The sequence below is a fragment of the Oreochromis niloticus genome, linkage group LG3 (assembly GCF_001858045.2).
Source record: "Oreochromis niloticus isolate F11D_XX linkage group LG3, O_niloticus_UMD_NMBU, whole genome shotgun sequence".
In the NCBI taxonomy this organism is placed as follows: domain Eukaryota; kingdom Metazoa; phylum Chordata; class Actinopteri; order Cichliformes; family Cichlidae; genus Oreochromis; species Oreochromis niloticus.
In genome coordinates this window covers 42,882,935-42,901,715 of record NC_031967.2, presented here as the reverse complement: position 1 = coordinate 42,901,715, position 18,781 = coordinate 42,882,935, and the positions used below count along the sequence as shown (strand labels likewise).

General features: G+C 40.2%; 1 protein-coding gene and 1 long non-coding RNA gene across 2 annotated transcripts; both read right to left on the bottom strand.

The window, feature by feature from the left end:
- Nucleotides 1-2,315: 2,315 nt before the first annotated feature.
- Nucleotides 2,316-3,039, bottom strand: LOC112843317 (uncharacterized). Its single transcript, XR_003215602.1, has 3 exons — nt 2,989-3,039; nt 2,516-2,650; nt 2,316-2,378 (listed from the first exon to the last, which is right to left on the bottom strand). It is a non-coding gene; the product is annotated as an uncharacterized LOC112843317 (long non-coding RNA).
- Nucleotides 3,040-5,645: 2,606 nt separating this feature from the next.
- On the bottom strand, nt 5,646-17,662 carry LOC109203667 (zinc finger protein OZF). Its single transcript, XM_019363384.2, has 4 exons — nt 17,374-17,662; nt 11,864-12,297; nt 8,834-9,097; nt 5,646-7,101 (listed from the first exon to the last, which is right to left on the bottom strand). The coding sequence occupies exons 2-4, from the start codon at nt 12,033-12,035 to the stop codon at nt 6,017-6,019; spliced, it is 1,521 nt and encodes a 506-aa protein (XP_019218929.1). The 5' UTR covers nt 12,036-12,297; nt 17,374-17,662; the 3' UTR covers nt 5,646-6,016.
- Between the last annotated feature and the right edge of the window lie 1,119 nt (nt 17,663-18,781).

The window sequence follows — 18,781 nt, the reverse complement described above, 5'->3', positions numbered from 1 at the left end:
GTCTGTGTACATATCTGTGTCTGACACGAGGAAACTTTTTTGACAAGTTGTCTGTATTCTTAAATACTTAAAAAATTATCTTTTTCTAAACAGCCCTCATCACTCCAGTCTGCCCCCCAGCCCACTGATAGCAACCATCATAATGCCACACCCAGCTTCTGGCACCTTTCGCCACTCCGGCACAAACCGACACAGCTTTGCGATCTCGCCAGCATGCAGTCTGATGTCTTCCCTATAGATGGTATGCTTTTAAAAAAGCTTTAAAGCTGCATCACAATGTCATTGTACTCTTATCTAAAAAAAAACCCCAGTTTATACTCCTGAATGTCATCTTGTTGTGATTTTTTTTTTTTTTTCCCTGCAGATTCCAGAGACTCTGTGAGGCCACTATTACAAGGCAAGTTTGAAAATCTTGGAATTTCACAGTTTACATGGTATAACAAATATATGTGACAGGCAAAAACTAGTAAACACTTTTAGCAGTTACAAGAACTAACAAATGAATATCCAACAAAAGGGAATAGAAATACATTGTACTGCCAATACTTTGGTTTATTCTTTGTATGACTTGAAAATCAGGCTTTAGGGAAAACTAAATGACATGTTTCTATCATCAATTACATGAAGTAAACACACAAGCACTTGCATACACATTTAAGACATGAGACACGCTAATTCCATCTCATAAAATGTGTCTATAGGTGAGACGCTTTGCGTTGATTGGTGCTGCTGGACCACACTGGAGGTGCGAGTCCGCCGTGTAATGGTTTATGCCATTACAAAGGAGCTGGCCTCTGTACTCAACTGGGCAGGGGAAAAAACCAAGGACCAGACAAAGCAAAAAAGGGCATTTAAAGAGACAGCGCTGTGCAGATGCATATTTGGTAAGTTTTACTGTTTATTGTAGTTTTATGAGCCAAAAGTGAACAATAAAGGGATCAATTGATGTGCTGGGTGCGTTTCACATTTCCTATGTCTGTTTTTTGCTATATTACTTTGTCTTTCTTAATAACAAGACTTTCATGTCCGGTTAATCTGGAGATGGAGTCTTTGGTCTTCGGCTTGTTTTGTCCTCGGGTTGTACACTTTGTACAGCCCGAGGACCCCATGTTTTCTTTTTTCTTTTTTTTCTTTTTTCTTAAAGGATACACGGCACACCATGCTAAGACATATCACATTTTCAGCTTATAGCTCTTTGGGAATCAAATGCAGCAGTTTGCTGATTTCCGCCTGGTGACTTTCATGTTTATCAGCCTAGGAGTTTACATACTTTCTCCCTGCTGAAGACAATTAACAAGAGCTTATTCATGTGCTCTAATTCCCTTTTTTTTTGTCTTTGTTTTTTGTGTGTGTGTGTGTGTGTGTGTGTGTCTATTTTTGTCCTAGATGGCCTGGCGCAGCAGGTAGGGGCGAACTCTATGTCTGAGTTGGTCTTTGCTCAAGCAGTCCAGAAATGGCTCAGATATGCTCCAGATCGTACGGGTGGCGCGCAGGACGCACATCATCCATCCCCATCCCGGAGTAAATAATAAAAAGTGACGTGAAACATAGAAATGTAAATAGGAAACTTTGTCTTTTAATAAAGTATTTTGCAAATGATACATGTCTATTGACCTTTTTTGGTTTTTGGTTTTTTCAATAAAAAGCAACTGTACGAAAGAGGTGGAAAATCAATACCATAGCTCAACAGTGTTTCAATATCAGAATCTGACATTGTTTCAATGTCAACAGTGTTAGAAAATATAACGTCGAATCAATGTCAGGTTTCAACATTGATTCAACATCAAAACCTGACGTTGTTTCAACGTTAAAAATGGGTGCAAGAGTGACGTTGGGTCAACGTCAGACTTCAACGTTGCTTCAATGACGTCGCCTGATATTGACTCAACATTGTTTCAATGTTTCCTTGCTATCTGGGTTGTCAAACCAGCGCCAAATGAAACTTGCTCTTGTTGAGTATTCATAAAGCTGTTATGTTGCATGTGTAGTTCATTGTAAATAATTGTACTCTGTGTGAAGTAGTTTCAATAAAACAGAAAAGAATAGTATACATGTTTTTTTTTTAATTCTTGATCTTATCACATGTACTTAGCAAGTACATAAGAATGAAATGCAAACTATTTACATGGCAACACACAGCTGGCATCAATCTTGAACCACAAAATGAAACATTACAGGCTATTTAGAGCAGCACATTGTTTGGAGAAGTATTTCCCAACAAGTTCAGGAAGACACACTTTAAGAAAGAAGTCTTGTGCTTGCTTTAAACGTGGTTCCCAGAAATCCACATCAGGGAAGATGCGTATGACAGAAGGTCTCTCTGTGTCCACACAACGAGGTCACAGTGCAGTTTCATTCAGTCGTTGTGAGTGCAGTACCTGAAACACACAAAAACCACTTTTAATAAAAGGTCTGTAATGAACCAAGGCTAATATAGATGGTTTGGCTGTACGTGCAAATCAAAAACTGTAACAAGGAAGTTGTTTAGAAAGTTATCATGTTCAAACCGACTTACCTTTGTCTTAACGACAACGTACAGTTGTCGCAGCGTGGAGGCATAAAGATGGACAAATCTTGCACCCAGCTGTTCGTGAATTGGATGTGGGCCTCCAGGGATTTATAATTCTTAAACTGGTTTGCTGTGTATGCGCTGACTCCACAGACAAGGTATGCAAAGATCGGGATAGGACAAAGGCGGTAAGATAAAATTAGTGCACATGACAGGTGTGTGATTCATCTGGAAGTTATGTGCGGATTAGTGTACAATGAGAGCAATTTAGTATGTTTTTAGAGGCCCATGAGCAGTGTTGGTGCCCAGTCTGGATTTGTTACATCCATTTCATATGCTGGTTTGCCTGCAATAATGCTAAATCATAAGCTACTCAGTCGACATGATGACATGACGTGGTTCTGCAGCATCACACCTCAGCACATTGAAAATAACACTAAAAGCATTTTAATAGTGATATGAATTAATTTAGAACTCACCGGAAAGAAGATGCAGAGACCAAACCAACAAAAAGCTGGGGATTGCATAGAACTCGATCCGCTTGTCTCACCGCTGCAATGCAAGCCTGACGTCTTTGTTTAGTAATATCGGATACATGGGATCCCTCACGTTGCCTGCAGGATGGAAAACGATGAAAAGAGAGCCCATTATCCAGCTTCTTGCCTTCACGATCGTGTGATCAAACGTTGCAACTGATAACACAACACGTACGAACCATAGCTGAAGCTGAATCCTGTGTCTAGCCTACTGTCATGGCGGAAAGGGGGCGTGGCCCACCTCCAGTGACGTCAACTCCAAAGCCCTATACGTCATTTTTCTTAACATAATTGGTGATATAGGTTACAAGCAAGTCTGGCGCTGAAGAGAAATTGTCGTGCTATGCTCCTTTGTTTATTTTGCATAAATAGTTTATTGTCCTGACAGAATAGTGTTTGGCTTCTGCTATTACCATGGCACATTGACAAAAACTGTATACTTTTATTCACAGGATAAAACAGGTTTTTTTGTATCACTAATTGCCCAGTACGATTACAGCATACAATATTATTGTCACTGCTACATTTCTGTAATGCCTACCAGAAATTATTTCCACTATTAATTAATTACCATTGAGCTCAAAGGTCCTATTAATAAACGGTTAACGAATGTGTATTTATGAAGACGATTTGTGAGGTAAACTTACCTTTGTCCGTATGATGGTCTTTCGTTCTACACGGTGCATTTCAAGGTCCTGTACCCATCCGTTGGTAAACTGTACCCGGGCTTGTGTATGTGTATGTACTCACTCCAAGAACAGTATAATTATAAATATGAGCGTGATGAAAGTTGGGCAGCACGCTAACGTTTTTTGTCCACTCTGTGTGCTCGTAAGGGTCGGACCCTTTCACTCCTTTGATTTTTTCTTCATATCTTTTCTATGCCTTTTCGTTGAGTCTGTCTTTGTACGGCCCGGCATTATTCTCCTTCATTTTGTACATTCCTTTTTTGGGGGGCAAAGAAAAACCAAGAAGGTATTGGAACGGGAGAATGAATGTTTTGCGGTGCTGCAAATGCTTGCGTTTGATGCGGTACTTGGATTGTTTTGCTACGGGTTCCCGGCATGCAATGCGCGAAAGTCATGTGGTCTGTCAATCTCTATAGAGTTACCCCGTACATATGGAATACGTAACAGTGTGGAGAATTAGTCTCTCACTAAGAGAACCAAGGTTACACCGTAACCGTACATTATCTAATCACAAAAACTCCCAGGGCTTATCTGGCTGGTAAATCTACTGGGAGATTTCTTTTCTGATGTATTAATCACTTATTTTGACCATATCACTTTAGTAAAAGTAGTATCACTTTGTCACTTAGGTTAGAGCATAAGACACATTTGTGAAGCTATCACGTGTTCTACACACACAGTGAGGCCATTGTAAGTTCATGGGAGACGTTAAACAGATAGTGAGAATCCTTCTGCTTACCAGAGATGTAAATCTTTAGGTGATGGCCAAGCAGAATACCAGGTCATAATTCTCTCTGTGAGGGAGAAGGTTTTAGGGATGGGGCTAAGGGTATAGCCCCCCCTGTGAGAGGGCCAACATGTAAGAGTTGTGGAATGTTTTTTGTTTGTGTGTGTATATAAGATTGCTAATGGCCAATGCCCTCAGAGATAATCCAAGTGTTTTATTTATTAAACCCACTTCAAATCAAGCTCACTGGGTGTATTGTTAAAATTTCCATAACATAAATTAGATCGAGCTGCCTAACTGTACAATTCTGGCTTGCAAACATGATTGCTAGCTAAACCTTATCTTTTTATTCTCTGATGCCAACTTGTGTTTTTTGCAGTCAGCACCATGCCCAAGTCTTTATTCTGACTCTGACCTATGCACTATTTAATCAGGTCTCTGAACTGTACAAAATAAAGTATGTGCAAAAGTATAACAAGACAGAGTTATGTAGGTTTCATCAATGTTAACTGTCATAACTGTCAATAAAGTACTTGGCTGTGGTCAAAACATGCTGTGGTTTAATGTTCCAATAAACCAGGAACATCAGTTTCCTGGTGAACTTTAATCCAAACTTTGTGACTTTAACAAACTAAAACCTATTGCATTCACATTCGGTTGGCTGCAGTTAATCTGCTCCAACAGGAGGAATTTTTTTTTAACCAGAGCAGAAAAGCTCTAAAGCTGAACATCCATTTTTTTCTCTCCCACATTTTCTTTCTACATTTCCTGAGCTAAAACACTACATCTCAAAAACAGCAGTTAATATTTCCCAGCTAAATTGAAATCATTCACTGACTGAGGAATCACTGCAGCTCCAATGTACTTTTGGGATTTGACAACTGATGGAAAAAAATGTTATGCAATCTTCTAATTGGTGTGAGCTGTATGATAGTCAAGGATACACATAGTGCCTGGAAATATGCCAAGACTGCAAAAATATTATCTGCTCATTACACTGCACACACTCATAACTAATTTCATTCTAGAGGCTTTTGAGAAGCCTCTAGAAGGAAAAGTGTTATTGTGTGACAGTTTTATGGCAAAGGAGGGTGGGTCTGACAAAAATTACTGGGGACTTCCCCCTTCAAGCATGAAACTTGGTTTTTGACAGTTTTGCTCCCTTACAAGAATAAACACAATTCTTGACTGTTGCTCACTTTCTTTATTTTTATTGTGACAAAAACTCACTTGAGCAAAGGATTAAATTTGTTAACCAGAAGACTGGTTTGGGGTCCATTTGTCCCATCATAGGATATAAAGCAATAATAATAAACAACAGAGCTAAACAATGAACCAATAGAACAGGAGCATACTGAACTTTAACCCTCATGAAATGTAAGATCAGTTTTCCTGATACAATTAATAGAATAATGTAATAAACTGAACAAACAATGCTGAGAGTTCTTTACAGCTCTGGAAAAAAAATAAATAATGATTTGAATATGCATCATTTTTTCACTCAGGTGTTCAGCGATGACTCACAGCTGTCCCACATTTTCTAAGTATATACGTTCTAAACTGTATGAATTCTCATGTGCTTCTTTAATTGTACCTTATCGACAAACCTTTTCCCACAGATGCTACAAGGATACGGTTTCTCACCTGTGTGAATTCTTATATGACAGTCCAAACGTGACTTCTGAATAAATCCTTTGCCACAGGTGCTACAACAATATGGCTTCTCACCTGTGTGAATTCTCGTGTGTGTTTTGAATCCTGATGAGTCAGCAAATCTTTTCCCACAGGTGCTACAAGGATATGGTTTCTCACCTGTGTGAATTCTAGCATGAGAGTCCAAATGGGACTTCTGATTAAATCCTTTCCCACACATGCTACAACAATATGGCTTCTCACCTGTGTGAACTCTCGTGTGTGTTTTCAACGTTGATGAGGTAGCAAATCTTTTCCCACAGGTGCTACAACAATATGGCTTCTCACCTGTGTGAACTCTCCTGTGTGTTTTGAACGCTGATGAGTCAGAAAATCTTTTCCCACAGGTGCTACAAGAATACGGTTTCTCACCTGTGTGAATTCTCATGTGTTTTTTTAATGCTGATGAGTTAGAAAATCTTTTCGCACAGGTGAAACAAGAATATGGCTTCTCACCTGTGTGAACTCTTAGATGTGCAATCAGTTTGTATTTATCAGGTAAAGTTTTTCCACACACGTCACATTGTACAGACTTGTTCTTTGTGTCCGTTCTACTTTGACTCACTGACACAGGAGTGTTATTTACTCTCTGACTGTGATGTCTCTTCTTCAGTTCTTCATTTCTAGTTGATCTTGAGTCCACATGCCCATTTACTTCATAATCTCGGCTCTCTGCTTCAGAAGAGCTGTGAGAAAGGAGCTGCTCACTGTTTGGTTCTGGTTCACTGTGGGAACTTTCATGGTGACACCCGCTTATGAGGAAAGTATCAGTCTCCTGCTTCAGTCCAAGCTCCTCTCCCTCCTGACTGCTGCAGAGTTCCTCCTGTTCCTCTTTAATCTGTGGAGGCTCTGGGTCCTCCTGGTCCAGACTGGAGTTCCTCTCCTGGTTAAAGATCTGCTGGTCTGTAAGAACTTCCTCTTCCTTAAAAGCATGCTGCTGTACAACATCTAAAGGCACAAAGGGGACAAAATGAGAGCAAAACAAACATTTGAGAATATATTTACTGGTCTAAACCATTAGCAGATCTCTACATCTTGAGCATGTTGCTCACATATACCACTGAAATTTTAAATGTAAAAATGTGAAAAAGTAGGAGGTTTGAAAACTGAGTATTCGAGCACTGATGCAAATGTTTAGTTCTGACACACTTATTAGTGAAGCTCAAAGTTCAACTGACGTCACATACCTGAATGTCTGTGATGTATGAACTAATTAGGGCTGCCACAAATGATTATTTTGATAGTCGACTAGTCACCGAAAATCTGTGAGTTCGGTGTTCTTCTTTCTTCTTGTGCCTTGAACCCCTGGCTAGCTATCGAGCTGGTGGGTAACAGAAGTCTCGAAAAATGTCAGAGCACTTTTGCAAATATGTGATGTCTTGATAAAGTGTGCAGATATCTGAAGTTTACATAGCTACATTTTCGCCTGAAAATATGTTAAAAGTTAATTTTGTGACCCAGAAAGAGTAATATTAAAACTAAGTAGCTGCCACCATTGTTGGGAACGTAAATTGGCTGGGGCGCGCTATGATTCCTGGGATAGGTTGGGCCGCGAAGGATATACCTGACCCATCCTTCAAATCTGGTGAAATGAAGGACGCATTTGTCGGCCGCATTTGGAGGAGTCTTCGAATTTGGACAGCCTTCATTGCATCGCTGCAATGTAATCGGCCTACAAATGCAGACTCCGAAGGATGCAGGCCCTGAATTTGGACACATCTACGATACCGGACACTGCTTCTTCTTCTTCTTCGGGGTATAACGGCAGCTGTCATTCTTGTACATGCAGTGCTGCCATCTTCTGTTTCAGTCCGTTATTACAATCTTAAATCTTACAAAACTTCAAATGACACGTTGACTATTAAATTAGTGGTTGACGATTTTGATAGTTGACATAATCATGACTAGTCGACAAATCGTGGCAGCCCTAGAAATAAATAAAAGTTTTTTGTTAAGTGAATGTGGATGTCTGGATTGGCTATAGTTATAAGAAGGCATGCTGGGGCAGAGCTCTCTTACACAGTGTTTTGGCTGTGCCTGAAATGCCATGAAAACTCTCTTCGTCTGATAAATTTCAGTTTAGGAACTCTGAATTCATATTTACCAAAACAGAATAGAAATATTAATTCATACTTACCCAGACCTGTAAACTGTTCAAATCTCACCAATTCCATGCTGCAGAGGAAACATGTAATTCTTTAACTTAAACTGATAACAGAACAAAATGAAACTTGTGTTGTTGGCTTTGTGTCTCTGTGCAGATTTTTCCTGAGCAGTGGGTGGAAATTTGAAACTCAGATGTTTCACATCTTTTATTCTGCTGAATTGTTATGCACCAATTTTCACCTTTTTGCATGAATTAATGGTGGAAATGTGTTTATGTAAATGAAAACAGAAAATTAGGCCGAAGAGATTCATTCATGCTGCTTTTTACTTTTGAGCCTTCAATTCTTCCTGTGCCTCTGAAAATAAATGCAACCAACTAACCTAACCCAGCTGTCTGTATGTCTCTGGAGAGTGAACAAGGGGAGAACATGCAAACTCCACACAGAAAGGCCCGGACACATGGTGGAGTCAAACTCAGGACCTTGTTGCTGTGAGCCAACAGTGCTAACCACTGTTCCACTGTGACTCCTGTGAGTCATATTCACTTTTAATAAAACATCACAGTTTTACATACCTATTCTGTGTAACCTTATCTCAGGTTTACAGATGGTCTCCATCACTCTGAGCTGCTCTTCATCAGTCCAGACAATAATGCCTTCAGACTCCTTCTTCAGTCCAAGCTGCTCTCCCTCCTGACTGCTGCAGAGTTCCTCCTGTTCCTCTGTAATCTGTGGAGGCTCTGGGTCCTCCTGGTCCACACTGGAGTTCCTCTCCTGGTTACAGACCTGCTGCTCATCCAGACCCTCCTCTTCCTCACAGTCATGTTGTTGTGGGAGGTCTTGAGGAACAAAGAAACACAAGAATAATAATCACTAATGTGTTGATACATAAACTCAAAATGTTTTTAAAAGCATGAATCAAAACCTGAATAAATGGTGATCAGCCTGTCATATGACCCATTATGAGCCACAGACACACAACAGCTCAGGGAAATAGTTGTGCACACTCACAGCTACACGCTAACATGTTAGCATTGAAGCTCCTCACTGTGAGCAAAGACACAAAGTTCACCAAAGTAAACTGCAGGGTGACACCATGAAAACATCAGTGTGTGAAATCCTTCTTTAACTTCCTAAGACCCGAACTCTTCCACGACATGCATTTTTAATTTCACTTTGATATTTGGGCATATTGGGGCCCGATGAATGTAAAAACAAAGAATTACCAGATTTTTTTTTTTTTTACCTTATTTTTATTTTTAAGAAAAATAAGAGCCACATATAAGGATCCATCCATCCATCCATCCATCCATCTTCATCCGCTTTATCCGAGGCCGGGTCGCGGGGGCAGCAGCCTAAGCAGAGAAGCCCAGACCTCCCTCTCCCCAGCCACCTCCTCCAGCTTATCCGGGGGAACACCAAGGCATTTCCAGGCCAGCCGAGAGATATAATCTCTCCAGCGTGTCCTGGGTCTGCCCCGGGGCCTCCTCCCGATGGGACATGCCCGGAACACCTCACCCAGGAGGCGCCCAGGAGGCATCCTTGTCAGATGCCCGAACCACCTCAACTGGCTCCTTTCGTGGTGGAGGGGTTTGTGTGTCCCAGGGATCCCAGGGGCTATGTTGTCTGGGGGCTTTTGCCCCCTGGTAGGGTCTCCCATGGCAAACTGGTCCTGGGTGAGGGTCCAGACAAAGAGCGATTCAGAAGACCCTTATGAAGAGAATATCGAGGGAACAGTTTACCCTGCCCGGGATAGGGTTACCGGGGCCCCGCCCTGGAGCCAGGCCCGGGGAGGGTGCCCGAGGGCGAGCGTCTGGTGGCCGGGCCTTAGTCCATGGGGCCCGGCCGGGCACAGCCCAAAGAGGAGACATGGGCCCATCCTCCCGCAGGCCCAACACCCGCAGGAGGCGCCATAGGGGTCGGGTGCATTGTGTGCTGGGCGGCGGCCAGGAGCGGAGGCCCTGGCGGACTGATCCCCGGCTGCCAAGACTGGCAATAGGGACATGGAATGTCACATATAAGGATATTCATTTAAAATTTTGATAGAACAGTAGCAGTATAATGGGGGTAATTTGGGGTGGCTGTAGCTCAGGAGGTAGAGCTGGTCACCTACTGATCGGAAGGTCGTTGGTTCGATCCCTCACTCCTCCAGTCTGCATGCCAAGTATCCTTGGGCAAGATACTAACCCCCCTAGGAGGTTAAATTAAGCTTCACTTTAACTTCAGAGAAGTCTGTTAACAACTTGTTAAATGTGTTTTCTGCTGACATCTAACTAGATCTTTACTGCACAGTCTCAGTGTTTACAGAGTAGAGCTAGGCGATATAAGATTTTTTCATATCATGATATGTTTTTTTCATTTCAGGTGATAACGATATATATCACGATATAAGCCAAATAACTATATTTGTAAGATTTAAATGTGCCGTTGCTCACAAGTAAAATGTGAAATAATCAGCAGCTTGTTTTGATTTAAATATTTATTTCCCATAATAAGTTCAACAGGGTAGATGTACTTAAGGAACATGAGACTTCAGTTTCAGATAAATAAAGGCAAATATTGCAAACTACACAAAAGGCAGCCGCTAAAGCATTTAAGTTTCAAAATAGAACAAACAAAACAGACTACTAAATTGTCAGTTCCACTTAGAAACAAAATATTAATTCTAAAAATAAATCTTAGGTCGTTTTACAGAACAACAGACAAAATTGACTAACTTTTGTCAATATCAAATAAACTGAGAACTAAAAGGAAATTCTCAATCTCTCCTTGTTGTATAGCTTAGCTTTTCAAACAGTTTTAAGTTACTTTAGTCTGACAAAAGCCGAATGACGAATTAGTGCTTTCAGTCAGAGATTGAGCATGCACCACTTTATTGTCTTTCCAGACTTGCTTTCGGCACAATTTACAGTGCACGCTACTCTGTTTTTTGTCAGACTTGAAATAGCCGAAATACCTTCACACTACGGAACTTCTGTGGCCCTTCCGTTCGACAAGCTCTCCGGCATTGGAACCATCATCTGTTTTTTTTCTTCGGTAACCTTCGCTCACGCTCTCGGTTGATTTTTCTCTAGTTGGCAAACTCATTTCCTTCATTACCCGGGCTGCACGGCTGGCTGCTTCCCAAACAAATACACATGTGCGCCTTGGCACTTGTGCTGTACGTAACAAGTCACGTGACGTGATGCTGCGGCTGTGATTGGTTCGGCTCTGCGCTACTTAATTTTGATTGGCTGTTCTTTTTTTTTTTTTAGAGGACAAGAGAGATGAGGCCTATTGCAATAGTTTAATTTTTCTATCGAGAAAAAGTTATTTCGCAGTACATATCGTTATCGTTCTATCGCCCAGCTCTATTACAGAGGATCTAAAACACTGACGCCTGATGTACTCAACACTGGAATCTGTTAGAGGAAAAAAAAAGTTTAATAAATAAATCTTTAAAACCTAACCTATCAGTAACCATGGACGTGCACCAGTCCAACATAGTCCATCACTGGACACTGACCCACAGCACTGATAAATACCCAGTTTAACATCTTCTAGTAAAGTCAGTCACACTGAAGAATCTGAGCTTGAACAGCACAGAGTTAAAAACATGTTCATACCTATGATGTGTGAGTTTCTGTCGGGTTTCCAGCTGATATCCAGCAGTCTGTGCTGACGGTTGGTCTCCTCCTCATACTGGACGATGGTTTTTTGAACCTCTGAGAAGATTTCTTCACAAACAGCAGTTAGTCTCTCCTTGATGAACTCTCTCAAATACTGCACTGAGCTCATTGCTGCTTCAACTCAGGCTGGATGGATCGATACAGGCATTGATGAAGCGATACAGACGTTGGTATCAGATCCACACTGATGTGACGGGATCAATACTTTAGTTTGTGTCTCTCCTCTAAGTTCAGTCCGCTTCATCAACAGCAGCCATGTCTGCACACACACCGCTCCTCTACCACAGTAGTGCTGTCCTCCTCCGTTCTTCTTCGGGGCTTGATGGCATTTGACAAATCAGCTTACAGGTGCATTAATCCCGCCCACTGGACTGGAGTGTGGACAGGAGAACAGCAGGAAAAACAAGTATAATTATATTCTTTCATCAATCTTGTAATTCGATAGAACAATTATCCATTTACTCGTAGATTTCTGAGTTTAATGAGGAGTAGGGCTGGATCATATCATACCATTCACGGCAATAGTGGTATAATGTCGGACAACGATAAGAAAATGAAATGTCGCGATAGAATATGGGTAAAACGCACATGCGCAGTGCCTTTGTTTTCATACGCACATGGCGGAAAAAGCGTGCCGGCGACAGAGAATGAGAAAGGCGAAAGCGGCTCGTTGAATGAAACGGATGAACCAGAACTGGTTTGTAAAAATGCTGCAATGTCAGTGATGTGGAACTGATTTAGCTTTCGTCCGTCAGATACACAACAAAGCACTATTTTTGTTAGTGCATGGTAGCGGGCCGTCATTATTACCGTGTTTTTTGGAAAATACGGCACACTTGAAATCAATCCTTTGATTTTTCTGAAAATCAGTGCCCCTTATAATCCCGTGTGCCTTATGTATGAACTCTGGTTGTGTTTACTGACCTCGAAATGATTTTATGTGGTACACGGCGCTGGAAAATCTGTCAAATGTTTTAGTACGACTTTTCTAAGCTGCAAACCTGCACCACTTGATGGATTGTCGGAGCGTTGCGGCTATCGTAGGCAGGAGCCTTGCAGAGTGATACGTACTGTGCTTCAGCATAGTATTACGGTATTGTGTGTATAACCTCTTTTTTAAGTTTTGTGGATATTATACCTGGTTATGCTGAGGATATGTCGGCCAATTTCCAAATGCCTTTTGGTTAAACTGTCAGCAAGGAATTTGCATTTGCACAGTTAACTTTTTATATAACTTTAATGCACGTAAAAAAACAGCTGCTCAAATACGTTGATTTTTTTTTTTTTGCACGAATAAAGTTGTGGAGTTGTATTTTGCCTAGTGTTAATTATATCATCAGTTATATCGTTATCGCAAATTTTCAAATGTATATCCTTTTTTTTTTTTTTTTTTTTTCCAAATGTATATCCTGATGAATATTTTTGGTCATATCGCCCCGCTCTAATGAGGAGTCTCTCTTTCCATAACATGTTGTATGGCTGTATTAAAGAAGACAGCTATCATCATTTCCTTATTTGTTTGAGCTTTCCTGATTTCGGATTCCAAACATAATAAATTATCCATCGTCCCTCTTTCTTTAGGAAACCCACTCTGATCCCCAGAGAAGAGACTGTTGGTATCTAAAAAAAAATTATCTCCATGGTCTTCCCCAACGATGGATTTTTAACTAGTTTACTATTATCTGCTTCCTGACTGATGGGATTGTGCCTTTTTCATATATAATATTAAACAGTTTAATATCACTTGAAGTCAACTCTCTCATGTGGGCTAACATGTTGTAACACACACCATCCTTCCATGTTGCAGTTTGCTGAGCATTTAAAAATGCACACTGGATTCATCCACTGCCTTTTTGTCTGTAGTGCCACATGACAGGTTTGTTCTTGCTGTTCTTAGGCTAACCTAATCCTCTGAAGTTTTATGTCACTTCTTTTGTTTTATAGAGCTGACAGTTCACTTGTTAAGCTAAAGGAAAGGTGAAACTTTGAGTACGGCTCCTGATTACATGTTTTCAGAAATTAAGCCACATATCAGTTTTTTTAGACCCTTCAGTTCAATCCAGCCTTAGAAACTTGGGTGTCATATTTGACAGTTCAATGTCACTTGAGAAACACTCCAAACTACTGTTTCTTAACTGTTTATATCATCTAAGAAACATTTATAAACTCAGACTACTGGTGTCAAAGGCAGAACATGAGATGATTATTCATGCTTTTCTTTCTTGTAGTTTGGATTATTTTAATGGTCTTTTTAACAAATCAGCTTTGGTTCGCTGTAAAGAATACTGCGGCAAGACAAGAGGTCACATATTACTTCTCTTCATTTTCATTCGTTTCCAGTAAATTTTTAAGGTTCATTTTAAAATTTTAGTTGTAACTTTTAGAGCGTTACATGGTGAAGCTCCCCAGTATATCTCTGACCTGTTGAAACCTCGTGCTTCATCCCGAACACGTAGGTCTTCAGGGCACAAGTTACTGTTGCCCTCACTTACTAGGTTCAAAACCCGTGGCGATCAGACTTTTCAGGCACCAAGACTGTGTTACGCTGTCATTACGCTGCCAAGACTCCACTACAAACAAGCTTATATTTAGTAAAAGGACTAGATGTTGTAGTCCCTGATAATGCTTCTGATTGTTTAATTTAATTTAATTGTGAAGCACTTTGTGATTTTTATCTGTGAAAAGTGATATATAAATACATTTTACCTACTTACTTGATGTCTTTTATGTGGCAGCATGTTATAGAGTCGTGTGTCTTTACCTTGCTGAACCACATCCCAACAAACACTCATCAGAGATCCGTTTCTCAGTATTATAGCACGTACACGGGCATTTTTGAAAACTGAGATTTTCCGTTTTTGTTTAAAAAAATAATCCCGTCCATACGTAAACGCAGAAATGAAGGAAAATGCTGCTAGGAACATGCCAAAGCAACAGGTGGCGATATATTCCTAACCGTGTAGAAATGTTGGCGAATCAGAAGTCTAGAAGCCTCGGTAGGAAATAGTAAACAAAGATGGGGCATAGAAGCAGAACCGAGTCGTAGGTGTGGAGGGACCAGGGGCGGATCTAGAAGGGTGGCATGGGGTGGCAAGTGCCACCCTAAAATGATCCCTTGCCACCCCAAGTGCCACCCCAGTTTTGCATATGACAGTGTTGTTTATTAAAATAAGATAGCATTAACAGTTTGAGCGTAGTTACAGTCAACAGTGAATATAAATGCTAAAACTGAATATATTACATAGTGTCCCCCCCTCTCCATCATTAACAAATGGTTCAGCCCATAGCAGGACCGGCTTTTTTCTTGTTTTCAGTAGCAAGCGATGTTTATGATTGTGCCAGAGCACATTTTGAACAACACCATGGGAATTTCACTTTTTATACAGGTGGTTGGATGTTACACTCTGGAAATGGAAGGAAGGTGAGTGTTATTAACCCTCCGTGGTCCACGGACACCCTGCACCTCCAAATCACATGACTGATGTAAGCTGACATAGCAACAAGCTGCAGCCACACTGAGTCTCTATTTCAGCCCATATTGAAAGTTCAGACTTCAAAGTTTTTACATTTTAATTACAGGCCAGTAAATCCAGAGTTATGGTAATATATATAAGCCATGCTTTTTTCTAAATACTGTCATCATGTTTTTGTGTGTGTGTGTTTTAAGCGTTTTCTAAGGACAGTAAAGAAAGGAAAGAAAGCCACCTCTTTCCTATCGGTGGAAAAATGTACCATGTTGACCAATTTTTTAAAAAGTCAACACTTGGGATTTGGATGTTTAGGCAGAGGGAAAAGTTTTGCGAGTGACGGTAATGGCAGCGAGACAGAGCGAGCAAGTGAGAAGGAGAGAGAGAGAGAGAGAGAGAGAGATTTTAGATGTGGGAGATTTGTGACGTTTAGTTTGGAGTGTATACTTAGTGTGTTGTGTTGTCTTGTGTAGCTGTTCTGTTGTGTAGTCGTTTTGTTTTGTGTGTCAGTGAGGGCACTAATCAATGTCACTAAGGCACATTTGCAACGTAAACACTGTCACTAAGTAGAAAACCAGCGGAGTGATACACCTGCTGTTGTCAGGCCTGCAGGTTTATCCCTGTGCTGTTCTCCTCTGTCTTTTGGTGTAGAAACTTTTTTTTTTTTTACTGGCACACATCATTTGTGGGGCATCTTATTGCGAAACCTGATTGTTCTCTCATTGTAGTTTTAGTAATATTTTTAAATGGTTGTACAAAATGAAAGAAACGCAGGTGTATTGGCTGCATTTTTAGATAAATAGTTGTATATGTTTACAAAGTGCACAATTTATATTTGCATTTCAAGTTATCAAAATTTGCTCAACATGTCTGTGGTTTTTTTACAGTAAAAAATACTACTAGGATTTTAAGTTCTTTGTGTGATTTCAGATCAGTAATACTAATGCAGTATGTCAGTGAAAAAAAACAACTAAATTCAGTTGAGCTGAAAAGAATGACACCAAACAAGGCAAGGGGGAAAAAATAAAAAGAAACAATTTGAGGGTGAAATACAAACGTAAACTCAAAAGGAGTCAAACATGGCCGGTTGTATTTCAGACCTCAGTGGGTTAATCCAACAAATCATGAAAAATTAGGTTTAAATTTTTGTTCATGACAGTGCAGATTTCTGACATTTTGTGTAATTTAAGCTGTAACAATGTGATTGTTTTCTAACAAAAACACAGTGAAACTTAAGTTAGACGTGTGTTTGTAAATGAACCGCCCCATGTTGTGTAGCTTTCTGGATTTTATACTTATTGGGCTACATGTTTATTTATTATACAGGCTATACAGTACATAACATCAAAACTCACATGTTTTATGTAACTAAAGTGTGTAATTATGTGGGCTACAGACAATAATTAAGTTATAGACTATATTTATATGAAAAACATGTATACTTACTGCATTTGAATTATTTTAACCATATGTAACCACCTGCATATGTGTTTGGGGGAAAAAAAGGCTTTGATTTTGCCACCCCATTTGATTTCTTTGCCACCCTCATGCCACCCTAAAAAATTTTCTCTAGATCCGCCCCTGGGAGGGACAGTAACTGTGTGTGTATATGTAAGCATTTAAACACTGCAGAGAGTACAATTAACAGTAACAGTATTGTAGAAATTCATTTCACCGAAACAATAACGTGGCGCACAGTGTGACGTCAAAAAAGGCGCACACCTTTGACGCTGAGTTTTCTCCGTTTTTCTCGTCCACACGTAAATGCAAAAACGGAGTTTTCGAAAATATCCACCCTGGCAGGCGTTTTTAGAAATCTCCGTTTTCAGTGACTGAAAACGCCGTTTACGTGTGGACGAAAGGTGCAATCGCATAGAAAAATCTGCGTTTTCAAAAATACCCGGGTACGTGTGTGGACGTAGCCTTAATCTCCCTACAGGCGTATTTATCGGTGTTGTAGCTGAATCTGGTTCCACTCACCGAATGACGACCGTCTGGAGACGATTTTATGATCACTTTAAATCCGTCCTCGTGTCTCGTTGTCACGGTTACACTGCGCTCACTGTCCGTTTCCCCCACATTACAGGTTAGTTTCACTCTGCTTGTTGTTCTCCTTTTCCGCTTTGTTTTTTTGTCTTATTATGTTTGTCTTATCTCACCGCTACATTGCTCACCATCCACTTCTATTCTCATTTCACTTCCTGAAACGTCACTTCCCTCTACCGTCTGCTGTCCATTCACAGCCCGTTAGGTCAACTTAGAGCCCCTCCCCCCTGCACTCCTGACTGAGCAGACACCTTTATTTGTTTGTTTGTTTGTTTTGTTTTTGTTTTTTTCCAAAACTTATAGAGACAGCGTAAACAGGTCCGTACAACAAATCTGCGACATGTTGAAAGACACTTGCTTAACCTTATTATTGATACAATATTTATCACAGGTCCTCCATGCATTCTCCTGCTGTATATCATTAAATAAGGAAGAGCAGCAGTGTTTGGAAGCAGAGACAGTAACATAATTAATTATATTACTAATATTATTCTTTGAACATTTTTCTTTCACATCATTATCACAAATATATAAAGCTGTGATCAATTTTTCTTTCAGTCTCTCTGCTCATTTTAATGTTTGCTCCAGGTTCATTTGTGTGTAATCATTTTCTCACATATGAATTCAGATCAAACTCACTGAGTTCAACATGAACGTCCTGCTAGCAGAAACTAAAATTAGTGCAAAAACAGCAGGAATATTTGAAACATGGTGGATGTGTTGCAGACGAGTAAGAAGCAGAAATCTGCCTAAATTTTATTGGAGTTTTATTATTTTTATTTTAAACCATAATGTTTGCTGATATCATGCCCCTGTTGTTTGCTCTCATCAATGTTCTGTTTTTAACTGGTTTTCATATCTGGTCCAGGTATTCTTCATCTAAACATCAGAAACCTTTGTTCTAAACTAGGCTTTTTGAAAGCATCAGATACCAAGTAACTATCTACCATGATTTTAATGAGTCTGCTGGCAACAGATTTGAACTGGGACTGGTTATCTTATGTACTGAGAGAAGAAATCAATACTCACTACAGCTCACTTTTAGATTTTATTTGTTCTCCTCCAAAGACTGGATTGTAAAACTAAAATGCCTAAAAGGAAAATTCACTGAACTTCTCAGCTTCTAAAATGTAAAGCCTCATTTAGAAAATACACAAGTACATATAATGGTCAGGGATCAACATGAACCTATCTTCTCTGTCTTTAATCAACTCTGCAGTGGCTCCATAATCTAAAAGCCAAAGTCCAGCATAGAGCGGCTGAGTGAATGTGGTCTGGACTCTGTGGAGGAGAGTCATGGTTTCAGAGACACTTTAGAAAGACAGAATACCTGCTCTGTGAT